Raw genomic sequence first — 17,990 nt, forward strand, 5'->3', positions numbered from 1 at the left:
TTTTGGACCACCCCCTTCACCAGCAGTCCTGTTAGTTCCTCTCCTCACTCTGATCCGCTGCAGTGAGCTCCCACTGACGAGCAGAAACCAACTGTCATGAAAGAGAAAGGTAGACATTTGTATGTGTGTGTGTGTGTTTGTGGATGTGTGTGTGTTGAAGAAGGTGAAAAAAGGGAGTGTGACAGCTTGGGTTTTCTGTTTGTCTTGTCCTACTTGTCACTGGTTTAAAACTTGTCATTAAGCATTTTGGTCATATCAAACAGTCTTGCAGCTAAGTAATTACATTTGTCTCCAAGAAAGTTAACAATGTCAATGGGACACATTACTTTGCTAACTTAATTACTTCACAAATGTGATTGTTTTGAGTTGACTATTGTGATCTTGCTTGAGGTGGCATTTAATTGTGTTAAAGGTCAAAACGAAAATTGCTTATGACTTTTCTTGGATGGTTTTTGTTATCAATGTTTTAACCAATCCTGATGTTTGGCTGTGTAAAAGCTTTAATACTGTTGTTGCCAAGTGGGGAAAAGTGCAAGCATAGCTATCGTAGAGCATCATGGTGGGTTACCCAGCATGCGATTTTTAGAATGACCTCTGAATTGAGCCTTGTTTTCCTTTTGATTTCCATATTATTTCATTAATCATTAAGTGACCACAGTACTTTTTCTCAATGCTATTACTCAAAGACATTTTGTTTGCAATACAAAAGTATGTGTATAACCTACAGTGTACTGTATTAGGCTTAGCTAGTATTTTTGGTACTTTGTACTTTACGTAGAATGAGAATGAGGTATATTTAAACATCTAAAAAGATTCTGAAAATAGAAACTCCCTACCTCCTTGCACACCGATGTAGATTTTCATCGCTGGAGATAGTGGATTGAGTGATTAGCCGTCGTTCTCAGGTTTCTCTCCATTTGCTGTCTTTCTAAATCTACCATTTGCTAATACTTGACACCATATCAGCTTCACATTCTGGAAGAGATCAAGAAAGAGCGGACGTCATTTTGGACTCCTAAAATATTTCTAAATGAAGAAAGAGTAAAAACTAAAAGCAGACAAAGGATATACTTTATATATAGGATAATACCCCACAGATACTGTATATCATTCTGTTACATAAGCGCAATACAATGTGTTCTACTGGCAGAAAAACAACTACATTTCTAATCAGTAGGAGTATTTCCTGTTGTTGTGTAGGCATCACAGCTCTGTCATTAACAAATATCTGAGGTGTAATCGCACAAAGGCTGGTTTGGATGAATTTTCAGTCATTGTTAGGGTGCCATGGCCAAAAGAACGGGTCGCATTCCCAATGGGATTATGCCAAGTTTGCAGATAGGTCCTCTACTTTTTAGTTTAATGAAAAGACACAGTATGTTTTGTATCCTTTGTTGACTTCATATATCACAAGTCTTCTTTGAAGCTGAAGGTCAAGTTGTTTACATATTTATTCATTTATTATTTATTAGATTTAACAGGAGATTATAGCAATTTACAGTGGGCTTTTATTAATTATGGGAAGCATGGTCTCTTAATCTAGTTTGTTACTTCATTCTTGTTACCATAGGGACAAATCTCTCTGTCATGGGGCCACATACCGATGGTGCTTGACTCAATTGTCTTCATATTGAGTTGGGAACAAATTCTAGCTGTAGGCTGTGTAAGGACATATTTCTGGTGTAGTCGAAAGAATGTCAGAGTTAGTGCAGATTAACTAAAAAATAAACTTGTTATGATTTATGTGGAAAAACTATATATGTAAAAAGAGAAGACGAAGCTCATGTGTCTGTTTATGTAGCTGGGTGTCCACACAGCGCTCTCACCGTGCCACATTCTTTCCCCTCTCTCCTCTGCTAATCACATTCAATACCTCTCAAGTGGAGCTGTGATTAGATTGTACAGGCATTCACTGCTTCTGCCGCCTTATAGACATGAAAAAGACAAAAGCAGAAGGAATGAGATTCTTGCAAAAGTAAGAGACTACGTTTGGCACACAAGCTCCTCATAAAGCTAATGTTGTTGGGAGAAGTAATGGCTTTTAACTGAACTCCTGTCTATATTTTAAAGCACTCTAGTTTAGTACTCTGTGTAGCTCTGGGCCAAAGCAAACCTATGGTGGCCCTGAAGTGCAAGACACCACAGCATTTCACAAAACTCAACAGCATTTCACAAGACGCCACAGCATTTCACAAAACTCAACAGCATTTCACAAGACGCCACAGCATTTCACAAAACTCAACAGCATTTCACAAAACTCAACAGCATTTCACAAAACGCCACAGCATTTCACAAAACGCCGCAGCATTTCACAAAACGCTACAGCGTTTCAGAAAACGCTACAGCATTTCAGAAAACGCTGCAGCATTTCACAAAACGCTACAGCATATCACAAAACGCTACAGCGTTTCAGAAAACACTACAGCATTTCAGAAAACGCTACAGCATTTCACAAAACGCTGCAGCATTTCACAAAACGCTACAGCATATCACAAAACGCTACAGCGTTTCAGAAAACACCACAGCATTTCACAAAACTCAACAGCATTTCACAAAACGCTGCAGCATTTCACAAAACGCTCCAGCATTTCACAAAACTCAACAGCATTTCACAAAACGCCACATAATTTCACAAAACGCCACATAATTTCACAAAACGCCACATAATTTCACAAAACGCCACATAATTTCACAAAACGCAACAGCATTTCAGAAAACACCACAGCATTTCACAAAACGCTATAGCATTTCAGAAAACACCACGGCATTTCACAAAACGCAACAGCATTTCACAAAACGCCACAGAATTTCACAAAACGCCGCAGCATTTCACAAAACGCTACAGCATTTCAGGAAACACTATAGCATTTCAGAAAACACCACGGCAAAACCAATGACATTCCCTTTAGCTTATACGCTAGACTTTTTGTCAATTCCAATAATAAATGTTATCATGCTAACACACTAAGTTTACAGTATTCATTTTTAACACAGTGAACATTTTTCTGCTCAACAGCAGAATGTTGGTATTGACATTGCGAGCATGCTAACATGCTGATGCTAATATTAAGTGTTAGCTCAAGTAAGATACTTGCCAATATAGGCCTACATTAGCCTAAAAGCGCTGCTAGCATGCCTGTCGATTCTTGCAGCCTGTTTTTTTCCCTACATTTTAAAACCACTCTGCTAAATGACAAGAACATTTCACTTTCTTTGTATTACAAAACAATAAACTTGACTGTATACTTTCGGTTTTAAAGGAGGATGACATAAATTAGTACTTTAAAAACAATAGGCTATTTTGCATTTTCAGGGACTGTAAAATGAGATGTTAAGCTTTCTGATAGGTAACAATGATAATGCATTTCTCATGTTTCATGAATTCCACCCTCTTTTTTAGGGCTAGCTGCTCAGGATGACCCGGGCTCTCTGGGGGGGAAGCGGATCATCCCGTGCTTCAGGTGTGGGGATTCATGCAAGGGACAGGTGCTGCGAGTCCAGAACAACCACTTCCACATAAACTGCTTTACCTGCAAGGGTGAGTAGCCTACCATCAATAAGTGCACTATTTGACGTCCTGCAATCACAGATTAGGAATATAGTAATTTGAGCCTTTAGCATTAAAACCTTTTATTTTCAGAAGGTTAGTTTTCAATTGAGTTGAATTTGCATGTAATTTTTTAGACAGCTTATTCGTGCCATCAAATTCAATTTCATGAGAACCTCCTGGGTTGTCAGACTCAGATTCATTAAAGTTACTTTGTTTTGTGGAAAACATATTTTCTCATCAGGCTATTGTCCCCATTAATTAAACCTGACAAGCTTCTCGTGTTGTTGCCCTTTCATCCCATGTGACGGTGTTTAGAGCACAGAGGAAACAAAGAGACTTTTAGAACAGAGAGTCCTGCAGTAGTGTACAGTGAGAAGACCTGGGCACCGGTCTAGGGCTCAGTGGGCTTCATCATGTGTATTCATGTGTGTATTATGCAGATACAAAATTGTATTTAAAAATAAAACGAAAAACAAAACATGTAAGTTGTAAATGCATAGCTACAGGACAGGAATAGAGCTGTGCAGTAATGCCCTTGGCATTCCTAAGGTGGCAGGTTCAGAGGCACAGTTTCGTATATGGGTTGCGTGGTATCAAATGTCTCCAAACAAAGCACGGAGGAAACACTGCCTCACTGTCAATAACATGCCAAACACATGAACACTTTAAAAACTCTGGCAGAATCATTATATAAATAAACATTGATTGATTGATTAGGTCGGACAGCCTAAATTACATCTTTCATGGATTACATAGTTGCTGTGTACTTACAACTATGAAAACGTGCATTTAATTTAATACAATTCCCAAAGCTCTTCTTTTTTTAAGAATTAAACACAACAAAATTAAACAGTCAAAAGTCAACCTGAGCAAACCAATACATATAGGAAAACAAATCATGAAGGAGTTCTGTCTTTTATAAAAGACAAACAAGTTCAAACATATGTGGTTTAGTCTTATCTAGCAGTATTAGCTGACCAAGTAGTCTGTCGGAGAGGGACAATGCATTTTTCACATTAATCCATTGATCCAAAGATAATTAAAAGAAAAATGAAAGTAGCTTTAATGTTTTCTGTTGTCACCTGTCTCTCCCTGTATGTCTGTGTGCAGTGTGTGGCTGTGACCTGGCCCAGAGTGGCTTCTTCGTGAAGAACAGTGACTACTACTGCCCGCTGGACTTCCAGAGGATTCACGGCACGCTCTGCAACAACTGTGGGGAGTTTGTGGAGGGACAGGTGGTCACAGTATTGGGGAAGACCTATCACCCAGCCTGCTTTGTGTGCACCGGTTGCAAGTAATTAAGAAAAAGGAATCATGGGAGTTTGGATGCAGAACAATTATTTTTCTTGTGGGGTAAACACTTGTCTCTTTCTCTGTTTCCTAGACAGCTATTTCCTGCTGGGGACTGCGTCACCTTCAGTGGAAAGGACTGCCTCTGTCAGCGCTGTATGCGACCCGTGTCTCCAGTTCTTAGTGCTAAAGACGTCAGCTCTTCAAATAGTAAGTGAACTTTTGAACTATTGATTCTCTGAGCATTAATTGCATGTGATCCAGTGTTGACATCAAACATATTGATTAACGAAGCTTTAAAACAGACCCGAGACTCTGATCCCATGTGGACATAATCAGACAGAGGATTATGTATTTAACAATGGTCCGCCGTGGCCATAACATTGAGTTTACATTACCTTAAAAATCCCCACAATCCCCCTGGGATCCTGCAAGGTGAATGACTCACTTGACTTTATCTAGCTGACAACTATATAGGGCAGAGATCAATAGGATTCAGACTCTTAATACCTCTGGATTAAGTAGCTCTCTCTTAAATACTTTAAATAAAGGGGTTTATTAAAACAAATCTAAAGGAAACAACATAGACACTCAAATTGTATTCATGTATATCCAGAAATCATATCAAAGAACTGAGTTGTTTCATAATGTTCCCCCAGATCAAGTAGACTCAGTCCATTAAGTTCAATGTGTACATTTAATTCAATTTAAACAAAACGCATGAGCCTATTTAGGTGTCAAGCGTTAAAAGGATAGTTGGGATTTTTTAAAGTGGGATTATATGAGACTCTTATTCCCAGTAAGTGTATTACCTAAGGAAGCTCAGGAATGTACTGCGGTGGATGGAGGCATCAGAAAACATATGCTAGCGACCTAAAAAGATCTATATCAATAAGAGGGTCTGCTGTAATTAATTATACTTACATTCACACTGCTTTACCTTGCTTTCAGACACATTTTTGACAGGTGACTGAAGCTGTCATCTATGGTCTTTTCAAAGCTATAGTAGACTACTTATATGCCATAGGGATAATGGGAGTTGCTAGTCTGCTGATGCCTCGATCGGTTAGTTTGTTTTTCTTATTGTGTGACTTTGGTGATTCTGAACCATCCTATATAACACCAAAAGAACACCGGAACAACAGCAACCCCTGTACAATGACTGGTTCCTGCCATGGAGTCTGGTTGCTTTGAAGGGATCCTAGATTACAGTTACCTGGGGCATGCTAACCACCATCTAGGAAATACCCTCATAAATCACAATCGGTTTTATTACCAAGTAGGTTTACACATACGAGGAATTTGCTTTGGTAACATTTAATAAATACCCTCCTCTATGGTATTGCCCCAACTATGTATAATCATTCGTCATCCATCCCTTGGACTCTTACTGGATATGTCCTGTATGTGTTTTCAGACTGCTCTGGCTGTGGCAGATCCATCAAGAACGGCCAGGCTCTGTTAGCGCTGGGGGGGCAGTGGCACCTCGGCTGCTTCAAGTGTAAAGCCTGCAGGAAGGTGCTGAGCGGAGAATATATCAGCAAGTAAATACAAATCTGTCATTTAAAAATATTTTCTCAATGAAGTTTATTTTTTCTAACAAAATATGGTTGGAATTAGAAAATATGTTAGCAAAATGTATAATTTAGACACATTAAAGAATATATGATTTTAATGTCAAGCGTCTTTTCTTTCAGAGATGGCGTTGCCTATTGTGTGAGGGACTACCAGATTCAGTTTGGGGTACAATGTGACGCGTGTCAGAGGTTTATCACAGGAAAAGTCCTAGAGGTGAGACAGCTTTATTGTTTCAGTTTTTCTCCTGGTTGCATGATTAACATAACATTGGCATTTTTTGCAAAACACTGACTTTTTTTTACTTATTCTTATTTTTATTATGACATCTTATCTTGAGTGTATTTGTTTGTTGGCCCCTTCTACTCAATACATGTTTTATCCAACCTATTTTGCTTATAAATTGTTTCTGAACTGTTCAATGTGGAACAAATATATCAGAAAAATTATTAGAAAACTATTTGTATATCTTCATCTTGATTTGAGAAGATATTTTAAAGTACATTCAGAAGATTAAGAATTAGGGTGTTGTATGTTAATTGTTGGTCTATGTCAGGGGTGTCAAACTCAAGGCCCGGGGGCCACATTCGGCCCGCGACTTCATTTTATGTGGCCCCACAAGAGCTTGCAAAGAATATAATATGTTTATTATACGGTTACATGCTACAGAAGCACGTTTCCCATAAACTACATGTCCCACAATGCATCTCAAATATGACTTTTTTCTCAGAATTTGCCTTTTTTTCTTCAAAATATGCATTTTTTCATAGAATTCATTTTTCTCAGAATTAGATTTTTATTTCAAAATGTCACTTCTATTTCTTTTTTCTCCAGAATTTGGCTTTTCTTTTTAAATCATTTTGGGACATACGCACTGAAAAGACTTGCAATTATTTGCCCTAGACTTCTGCTTTCAGACGTAGTCAATCATGAAGTTATTACCCTATCCGATGATAATCCAATGCAGAGGCAATGATGTAATATAATACATTATTTTATATATATGATATATTTTATATATGTATTTTTATATAGTCTTAAAGTTACAACCGGCCCTTTGAGTGCAACCATAATGCTGATGTGGCCCGCGATGAAATTGAGTTTGACACCCCTGGTCTATGTGATAATGTCTAAGTCTGAAGCTTTTGCCTTCCTCATCATCAACCTACAGGCAGGGGAGAAACATTATCACCCCAGCTGTGCAAGATGCAGTCGATGTGACAAAATGTTCAGAGAAGGCGAAGAAATGTTTCTGCACGGTCAGTGTGAGAAATACCTGATGTGGGTGTGCATGTTTTTATTGTGAGAATGGGGATTTAAGCCTGTGATGGATACATATATTAAAAAAGGTTGTCTAATGCAGTCTTGATTTTCAGTGTCTAACTGTGAATTTATTTTGAAATACTGTATTTGTTTTGCCTTTATGTCCCTGCCTTCACAGGATCAACTGTTTGGCATCCACACTGCAGAAGCAACAGCAGAACAGATGACAGTTACATGGTAAAACCACCTTAACTTAACACGTCTACAGTGAAACATGTTATATAACTCATATCAAAAATATCTCCGAATACTGGATAATACCCAGCAGGTGTAATTGCTGTTAAAAGGAGGAAGCGAGTGTGATATCTTTCCACGTCGCTGTCCTCACATTTTCTCTTCCTTCCCAGGTCAGCAGACCAAAAACACCTTGTCTTGATTTCTTTTTCCCCCATCAAAAAATGAAGGTTAATATCGTGAGCAGACCTGCCGTTTGCAGCGATGCTTTTCTCGAGTGAGCAGGCTGTAGTCTCACGCTTTGAGATGAACTGCACTCGCTTGTTTCACTTGCATCACTTTGCTCACCAGGCTTCAAGTGTGCTAGTTCAAGGCAGCAAAAATATGACTTCTTAAAAGTTACATTTTTGCCTACTATTATTAGTAAATTCAGCCTATAAATGTGTAGCAGCTGTAAAGTATAACACTGGTCCAATATTTATTACATTTCATACAAAACATTTTAAAACCATGTTAGCTGTAGAATGGTGCATGCTTGGCTATTTTATTTCCTGCTAAATATACACCAATATGTGATTATGTAATATGCAAAAGAAAATCCTGTCTGATAATGTTAGCCACAAATAAAGGTGTTTTATTATTAAGCATATTACAATTTGGAGCATTGCACATAAACTGCATGATGCCAGGCCCACTGCTTCTAGTTGAGATCTAAGGACCAAGTTGTGTGACGAGAAATTGCCTGAGCATCCTATGAGTGAAACTAACAGCGATTTTTTTTTTTAGCCCACTAGATCCTCGTCAGAAAGCTCCAGTTCCCGGCCGGGCTCCTGCACCCCGGGGAGTCCTGGACGAACCATCTGTGTAAGTTCTGGTGACGACATCTGCTTTACACAATTCACGTGGCTTGATTTGACATTTGATTTATCATTTATTTGTACAGGCGAGTCGTGTGGATAAGGTGTCTCTCTTGCAAGGTCTTTCTTCATGTCAATGAAGACAAACATTTTAGGAAAATAGCCAATGTGGAAAAAAGAATATTTAAGCATAGTTTTTCAGCTTTACCTTGACTGATCGGAAAGAGTTTTAATGCCAGAGGAAAACAAATTGATTTCAATTGTGGTTGACAAAAAATCAAAAGGAATTTAGAATCTATTTGAATTCAATGGCAATTCTGAATTTGCTTACAAAACAACTTGTTGCTTTTGGTATCCTTTAGTTTCCTCCATCCAGTTTATTATGTTCCATAGACTGTAATTACTTTGTGAGGAATAAACTTTCCCCCTATCAAAACATGATATGGGCCAGAAACAACCTACCTTACTTAGATTTAAAAGACAGAGAAATAGCGTGTAAAACAAAAGAGCTCCTAGTCACAGATTACCGTGTTAATCTGTCTAGCTCATGTGCCAAAAACAGTTTTGGTGGGATTAAAGTTTCATTCCTCGAAGTCTTGTAATAAGCCACCTCTGACCTTTCACCTGACGTAACCCATGCTGTCTGCTCCTTCCTTGTCCTTCCTTCCCCTCACCCCGTCCTCTCTCCTCCCTCTTCCTGGTCCCAGGCAAAAGTAGATAATGAGATCATTGATTACCGAGATTTAGCAGCCATTCCCAGAGTCAAGGCTATATATGAAATAGAGCATCCTGATATGATGTCTTATGAACATGTGAACGACAACTCCTCTGCTTTGGACTACAAAGGCAACAGACAGGACAGGCAAAGCTGTGCAGAGGTAACGTCACGTTTTCACCGGCCAGATGTTTGTGTCTCATTGTTTTGGTGTTGGTTTCTTGGTTTCTTGGTTTCATGTGGAAACCTAAGAATTCAAACCTTTGGTATTTTTTCTTATTCCTGATTTGATCATTTTACTGATGACTTCCTCTTATAAAACATTTGAAAGAGACCCTATTATGCTTTTTAGGGTTTTCCCTTTTCTGTAATGTGTTTTTTTATGCCTGAAATGGACTCCTTTGTTTACTTCTGTAACATAGTGACATCATGTAACACTTGCGCTTCTATTGGCTAGCACTCCAACACATTGTACGTGATAGGCTAAGAGGCGGGACATCTCTAAGTGGTTGACCAATCACAACAGAGCCGGCTAGCTAACCAATCAGAGCAGACTGGGCTCTGGTTTCAGACAGAGGGTGAAAAGAGGTGCTGCAGCACAGGCAGTATGAGAACCAGAAAGAGCTTTTTACAGTAAAACATGAAAACATGAAAACATGCCACAAAATACAAATTATGAAATGGGAAAAGGAACATAATATAGGGCCCCTTTAAAAGATGCATGTTGGTTAGGGTATATTTGTTATATACTGTATATGCTATGTTTTTTTCCTTTTTCATATCAGACTTGTTAGATATACAAGGCTTTTATCTAAAGTGTCTAATGTGTATGTTTATTTCTGGTTTTGATTTAGTCACCAGGAAGCCTATCTGTAAACACAGAGGTGAATATTTGTTTCAATAAGAGCAGACGTATTTAACACACAAAATAATGTCGATTTGTTGTGCATTCACACTAGTTTTGTGTCCATCTTCTTTCAAGGAGAGTTTTGAAATCAGAAAGTCCATGCCAACATCTGCCAGCCAGGGATCGTTCGGGGTTCAGTCACTGCACAATCGTCACAGCTACACTCCAACTCTGTCGAGATCACCGCAGCACTTCCACCGGCCAGGTGAGGAAAACACGCACAAATAAAATGATCTGAATCTTCTTATCACCTTTTCACAGATATTAGCCCACCTCTGCTCACGTATTCTTTTGTTTTACCACCTTCCCTTATCTGCTCTGCTTCCACAACTCCTCCTTCCGCTGCTTTCGTGGAATAACACGCAGGATTGATGCTTTCTTCCTCTTTATTATCTGGCAACAATGACACATGCCCCACTCCCCCTTTATGTCACAACTTTCTCCCTCACACTAAAGGTAAGAACCCCTGCTCTTCTGCCACCTTCCCTTCCCCCCTCCTGGTATTGCCTCACCTTTTTGCTTTATTTTATATTTCCTATCAAACACTTGTATTTAATACCTAACCCACCATTTTATGTTCTAAAGGGACTATGGTACGTTTGATAAAACGATCATTTAAGACGACAAAAGTTCTAAAAACAAGGTTCAAAGATGGATTTATTTTAGGACGGATGGCACAGAGATGTGATGTATTTTATTGTTAGGAAGGCTGAGCCATCTAGTGGTCGCCCACTGATCATCCCTTTTTTCCTAATTTGCATATTTGACTTTACCCTACTTATACTTATATATAAATATACTGTTCTGCCACCTCTCTAACTTCTTCCCCTGAAAGAAAGAATCCTTTCAAATCTACATCAAAGTAGGTATTTATAAAACTGGTTTGATTGATTAAATAAGTAAATATTCCTGTGCCTGTTACCGACATCACTCACACATTCCTGTAAAGCCGTGCCTATTTATAGAAGTGCTGTGAAGCCTGTTTTATCATGTGTGAGTGGATGAAATATGACAAGCTCTGACCGCTAATCGCTGGCATGTGTTTTTTGTGGGAGATGAAAATCCCTCACAAACTACACGGCCTTGATTTTGTATAAGGATCGGTGTATTGTCTTTATATTCAATAATAAGAAACATTAGATCCTTAAAATATTCTCGTTGATGTCTTCTGAATCTGTACAATAACATGAAATTACATTTATGAAACATCTACAAAGAGGTTTTTGTTTGAAAATGTAAATGTCATTATTGCTTAAGCTTTTGGCAGTTCTGGCCCGCTTGTTATGTTGTAAAAGTCATTAAAATGATTGTAGATATACATTATGCTAATTCTGGTTGCAGTCCTTTTCATAGAATGTCCTCCAAACTACAAGTAGTTACATATACACACCATACTACAGCAGGTTCTTACTTCCAATGTTAATTTATTTGTGTTCTACTGTGTGATATTTAACAACGAATCATCTGCTAACGTTGCATTTTCTTCTATCAGCAGACGAAGGCTTTAATATGTACAGACGAAAGCCAATTTATAAACAGCAAGGTATGACATGACCCTTTTGATCTTTTTGTCCTTTTTCAAAGTCAGTTAAAATGCTGCTTGAATCTTTTAAAGCCTCTGATTATTATCTTTGTGGTGTTTCATTTCACAACATAGAGGTATTTTAATCGCCTGGATAATACCTTATTATATAATTTAGTTGTAAATCTAAAAATAGAGCAGTACTGAGAAGTGTGTTTTACAGATCAATTAGCAAAAGGCTAAAAACAGAACCAGGGGAAGTATATCTGAATTAGTAAATCGGATCTTATTTGCACAAAGAGCCGAGTCTGGTTCTAAGTCGTCTCATGAGGAGCTAATCTGTCTGTTTCACTTTCACATAGAGCCAAATTCCTCCACATCGCAAACAGCCTCTTTGCCTGGATATGGTCGCAATGGCCTCAATCCGGTAAGAGCAACATCACTGATACGTAATCCGTCTGTTTCAACTATTGCGTAAGGCTACTGGGTGACCTTTTGATTCTGTAGGTGGAATTGGTAGCCCTAGCAACACATTATAAAAACTAAACGAGGTTTGTCCAATTTATAGCAGTTCACTAAAATGAATGAATGATTGTTGTTTCCTCTGTCTGCCCCCTGTCGGTTCTGCTAATACAGCCACGGTCAGCTGATTACTCACATTACAGCAGTGACAGATTTAAAGGTAAGTATTTAGACATCTTTATTTTTATCATGGACTTCACTATAATTATTTTTGGAATATTAATTCGTGTTGCTTTTTCTTTGCCTTACCCCCCCCGCCGCCGCCTTCCAGACTTTAAGGTACGTGAAAATACTTTAAATCCCTGCTTTTGCTTTCTTTGCTTTCCTTTTTTGTTTTCTGCATTTCTAAAGGACTGGCCTCACCACAGTCTGCATGAGCATGTTTTATCAAGTCACTCAATTGAATTCAAATCTGTAATTCTATAGCAGTGGCTACAGCTTGCAGAACTCTTCATTAATATGTATATTGCACGTATTACATAACTAACTCTTACCCCACATTTTAAAAATATATCTTACTAGCAGTAATTTGGCCGTTTGGGTTTTATAATTGAAGTGATTAATCCTATCATGACATTTTCCCATTGCACGTGTTTGCTTCATTCTGTAGCTCATCCATGACGGTCAACATCCATTAGCACGAATGGACAGAGGAGTGTCCATGCCTAATTTGTTGGAACTGAAAGCAAGTATTGTTTGTATATTCATGTGTGCTATACAAGAGTTTTCCCTGCAACGATGTATCATGTTCTGCACCTTCAGTAAAAATAATACCTACAGATAACAGAATACATGTTTCAAGGACAACGTCATTATTATTATCCTTCCACTATAATAGCATCACCCTAAAGACTGAGGCACAGTTACTATAGATACTATATGACGGTGGCCTTGAGGGTCAGAACACAAGAACATATACAATACACATTATAATAGAAAACACAACACTATATCTCAGAAAAAAACTATTTTAGGAATTGTTTTTAATCATTTTAGTTAATGGTGGCCATGAGGGTCCAAACACAAACACATTGCCTAAAACACAACAATATTTCAGTAAATGATCTCATTTTTGTGAAAATGTTTTATTTCTGGGATGTTGTTTTAACACTCAGGGGCCACCGTACTATTGAACTATTATGCATGACAACAGTGCAGTGGTTATACAGGAAGCATATTTGCATGGGACGTGATGTTCTAACTCCATCTTGTATCTCAATGGCTGGTAGGGAAACCACACAAACGATTGTGTTTAGGTAGCTTCTGCATAGAGTCGACTATGAAAGGATTCTCAACCAGCCTTTGTTTTGTCCAGGTCTACCCGTATGAGCTGCTCTCAGTTGGTAGTCGAGGCCAAGTGAAGCTTCCCAAGGATGTTGACAGAACAAAACTCGAGGTAAAGTAACTTGAGAAGCATTATTATTATTAAAGTGGATAAACATGCTGCTTAGCATTATTTTGTATCTGTATTAAAACACCTTCACTTCACATTTGCCGAAAGGGCAAAATATCTCTTTAATATTCTTAATTGTACCTTATAATAAGTGCCTGGCATGGTGCCTACACACACCATGCCTTTCACCTACATAGATGTTAATACATTCCTCTACAGTCACATCATCTGCTGAAAGATTTTTCTGAAAAACCAGTTGAAGACATTAGTTGTTTCAGTCAAACGTACAGTAGAGTTTTATTTTAGAATAAGAAATGCACCAAACAGATGATCTGTGCAGCGTTTCAACAGTCCATGTTATTCTTAACTGCTTTCCTTTGCAGCGTCACCTATCCCCGGATTCATTCTTTGAGGTCTTTGGCATGGGCTTCCAAGAATTTAACGTGCTTCCACTGTGGAAGCGAAACAACATGAAGAAGCGGGCACATCTCTTCTGAATGCTGCCTGATGCATGCTTTGACTCATTGTTAATATGCAGTATATATTGTGTTCTGAAGACCCCTTCAGTGTATTTCTAAAAACTAGGCACAGTATTGTGTTTCCCAGTTACTTTATGTGGGTTATTGTTTTGAATATTGTTCATATGTATAATACCTCAAATCAAAAATGAACGTGAGAACTCAACTTACTATAAGGCCTTCGCTAATAAATAGCCATTATTATTTTATATTTTCAAAGTCAGCCCCAGCTCATTAGGGAATATGTTTATATTCGACGATACAGTTGTTTACAATCTCCAATTATGATAAACGCAACAGGAATTGTGGCTTTTTTGTGGCAAACATGGGAAGAAGAGACAGGTAATTGTTTCAAAGCAACACTTTTTTCCATGCGGACAACCTAACCTAATCTTAACCTCTAAGATTTTCATTGACTTAACTTTAAACAATGTACAGTTGTTGAGTTCAACTCGATAGCAAATTGCCCATATTTCATTTAGTGTTGATTGTGTATTACGCTGGTTTATGATCAGTGACAACATTTTTAAAGTATGGGTTTGGCATTTTCACTTTTTTCTGAATTTGTATAGACCGAGCAATACATTTAGAAAAAAAGTGGCTAGGGTATTTACAGGCTGTGAAGCTAGCTAAAGTGAACTTGTCCTCATTAAAAGCCTTTGTAGATCATTATTGTACCCTTTCTGAAAAACATGTCATGATACCTGATGTATACTGAAGAAATATACTGTTTTAGTTCTTTTTATTTATTTACTCACACTTGGTTGTCTCCTGAGTACACAATTGCTTAGCTATAGATTAAAAGAAACCGTTTTGAGTGAGTAAAGGCTTACTGAAATGTGCCTAATCGGACTTTGAACGATTAGGGTAATTTGAAACTTTTTTTTTTATGTTTTCCCCTGACTTTTTACTGTATGTGTTACCTCCCATCACACCACCTCAAGCACCCTCAATAAAGTCTTGCCCTTCTTACTTAAGTTGAGCAAATGAATGTTTCTTTATTGACAGAATGAGGTTGGTGAGGCCATATTTTTGCACATGATTTCAGTTTTTTTTTTTGTTCAGCATCTCCCAGGAGAATCTAACAGTCTGGATCACCAATTTGTAAAAAAAATAAGAGACAGTCAAAATCCGTAATAAGATATCTAGCACGGTAAATTATGATACCATGTATATCACACCACACAATTACGGAGCACTTTACATTTGTATTCATAAAGCTATTTATTTTTTCTATTTCTCTTAATGTTATTCAGTCTTAAACCAACAGATGGTGCCATGGAGCCTGAAATCAAAACACCACTTCATCATTGCTTTGCATGTTAATAATGAACATTTGCCAAGCTTTTTTTTAAAAAGCTTGTATTTTATCATTATATTTGCGAAATTACAAAATCTACCAAAATGTAGTGTTTATACTGTAAAAATGGCTTCAATCATAGTCCCTTCCATAGTAGCGTACTAGAACCATGAGTAACATGAGATAATGAAAGCAGATTAAATCATCATAGGAACTACATTCCTGCTTTTTATCAGTCATTTACTCATCTGTCCTAATCTAATGAGTTAATTAAGCAATGGTTTTAAAGTGCAATTTCAAAGGGAAAAATATTAAGAGTTTAGACAATATTTTATCTAAAGGCTGGTAGGCTATACAACTATGTGTATTTTATGGCTTTAGACTTTTTGAATGCACACATCGCAAGAAAGATCAAATAAACAGTCATTGTTATCATGTTTATTTAAAAAAAGTAAGTAGTAAAGTCTCAATCCATAATGCATACTTTTGATCTGAGGCAACAGTATCCAATGTACAGTATGGAAGTAAAAGAAGGATAAATGTTTTCTCAAATAGTTGTTCTGCTTTTGTAGTTCTGTTGCAAAAAACATGCAAAATACCAGCAAACTAAATATTATTACTCCTGAAAAAGGCAACCTGAATAAATGTATGTCTTTTCAGTGGGGACTGAACAATATTATCTCAGGCTAACCTTGATAACATCACAGTTTCACACAGAAGTTGTTGTTTTTGTTATCATGGGCTCTTTAAAGCCCACCTAGCTTGAGCGAAAGCATTGGAGGACCACGAGGCTTTCTATTGGTCAGTTAATGCACACGCTCGGTTGTGGGCGTTTGTGATTGGTCGACGTTGCTGTCTCTCACCACTCCACTCTCTCCTGAGCACCTCCCCGTCTCTCCACCGACTGGCCCAGGCGAGGATTTTCATCGAAAACATCCACCGCAGACTGCGTACCAGAGCCGGGGGGAAACGGTGCTACGACGAACGGAGAACCGACGCTATGGACCCAACAGCATGACAGCCGACTCCATGGCGTTTTTTAAAGTTGGTGTCTAGAGGCGTTAAAAGGATTCAACAGCAATGAATGCGGTATCACTTGTAAGATAGAGAGGGGCCAAAGTGGACTATCCCTCCCTCGGTAGATGCCTTCCGCCCGATGGAGGCTGACGGGACCTTTGCAGCGAGTTCGAGGCCCGGAGGGTCACCTGAGAAACACCTCGTTGCAGGACGCAATTAAGGACAAGACCGTGCACACCTGTCTGCGCTTTCGAGGACTTACTAGACAAGTTCTTAGTGAGCACAACAACAAAAGTTAGCTGTGGGAGTCGAACCCCCCCTGCACAAGATGACTATCATAGATATCACTTAGCGAGAGGTTACTCACCGCCTCAGGTAACACAGGACAGGTGAACAACGTTACTCTTTAAAACGGACTGCACACTTTTTAAAAGTCACACCAACTCATTTGACTGCGAGAATTCAGCAGGTTTTTTTTAAGTTGTGTTTTTTATTCACCAAGAGTCAACCATGTCACTCAAAGACAATGCTTGTCGGAAATTTCAAGCCAACATTTTCAACAAAAGCAAATGCCAGAACTGCTTCAAGCCCAGAGAATCACATTTGCTGAACGACGAAGACTTAAATCAGGTGAACAAATAACATGTCATACTTGTAATTACTGTCTGTGTAAGCTATATTAATGATGCCGTGAAACCCTGTTTGGATCACTCCGTTTGATGTGCACATTTCAAATGGTTTGTCATGTGTCAATAGACCATGAAGTGCAAAGGTTAGGTTAATTGGACATAATTAGTTTCCAGCCCAAGGGCGCATATTGACCTCAATTCATGCAGATATGGCTCCACACAGCTCCATGCTTTCCACACTCTATCAGCTGCTTCTGTTGACTAGTTTCACTTACAATCATATCTCAGTTGTTGTTTTTATATTTCCCTCTTTAAAGTTCGTATAATGTCCAATCCTATGTGTATTATCCTAATTTCCAATGTCCAATGCTAGTTCAAAAATAATTGGAGACTCCAGTATGAGGCTGACATCCTCTTTGCACAATTAATCCAACATGAAGCTGTTCCAGTAATGCTTCCTATACTGACATGCGTTGTTGACATTGGCAGGTTGTGAAAGTTGGCGTCAGGGAAGTTGAACTCTGTTGGCTTTTATTGTAGTTATTGCCTGTTGGTAAGCTGTTAACGGGACGGATCAAGAGTCCCCATTATCCAGGCAGTTTGTGTGATGACAGCCTGATGCTTCTTAAATTGGCTTCAACACAGCTGGTTGATGACTAACATCAAGCCGCCATTGTACTACATTTCCCGTAATTTCC

General features: G+C 38.3%; 2 protein-coding genes across 8 annotated transcripts in view; both read left to right on the top strand.

Moving 5' to 3' along the window:
- Nucleotides 1-15,323, top strand: LOC117464969 (actin-binding LIM protein 1-like). The gene is made up of 21 exons (XM_034107772.2): nt 1-109; nt 3,401-3,538; nt 4,661-4,844; nt 4,935-5,050; nt 6,258-6,384; nt 6,538-6,631; nt 7,587-7,674; nt 7,857-7,915; nt 8,086-8,142; nt 8,699-8,776; nt 9,477-9,647; nt 10,339-10,368; nt 10,467-10,596; nt 10,758-10,847; nt 11,887-11,934; nt 12,276-12,340; nt 12,550-12,595; nt 12,707-12,714; nt 13,046-13,120; nt 13,751-13,831; nt 14,212-15,323. The coding sequence occupies exons 1-21, from the start codon at nt 97-99 to the stop codon at nt 14,323-14,325; spliced, it is 1,812 nt and encodes a 603-aa protein (XP_033963663.1). The 5' UTR covers nt 1-96; the 3' UTR covers nt 14,326-15,323.
- Nucleotides 15,324-16,523: 1,200 nt separating this feature from the next.
- LOC117464792 (protein outspread) overlaps nt 16,524-17,990 on the top strand; it is a 51,096-nt gene continuing 49,629 nt past the window's right edge. For all 7 annotated transcript variants that reach the window (XM_034107474.1, XM_034107477.1, XM_034107479.1 and 4 more), the window contains exon 1: nt 16,524-17,293. In XM_034107474.1, the coding sequence (XP_033963365.1) occupies nt 17,174-17,293 (120 nt within the window). In that variant the 5' untranslated portion in view covers nt 16,524-17,173. The remainder of the gene's footprint in view (nt 17,294-17,990) is intronic.

The sequence above is a fragment of the Pseudochaenichthys georgianus genome, chromosome 19 (assembly GCF_902827115.2).
Source record: "Pseudochaenichthys georgianus chromosome 19, fPseGeo1.2, whole genome shotgun sequence".
NCBI lineage: Eukaryota > Metazoa > Chordata > Actinopteri > Perciformes > Channichthyidae > Pseudochaenichthys > Pseudochaenichthys georgianus.

Coding starts and splice junctions, on each gene's coding strand:
- LOC117464969 (XM_034107772.2), top strand. Junction 6,632..7,586: donor TCACAGGAAAAGTCCTAGAG/GTGAGACAGCTT, acceptor ATCAACCTACAG/GCAGGGGAGAAACATTATCA. Junction 8,143..8,698: donor TCCCCCATCAAAAAATGAAG/GTTAATATCGTG, acceptor TTTTTTTTTTAG/CCCACTAGATCCTCGTCAGA.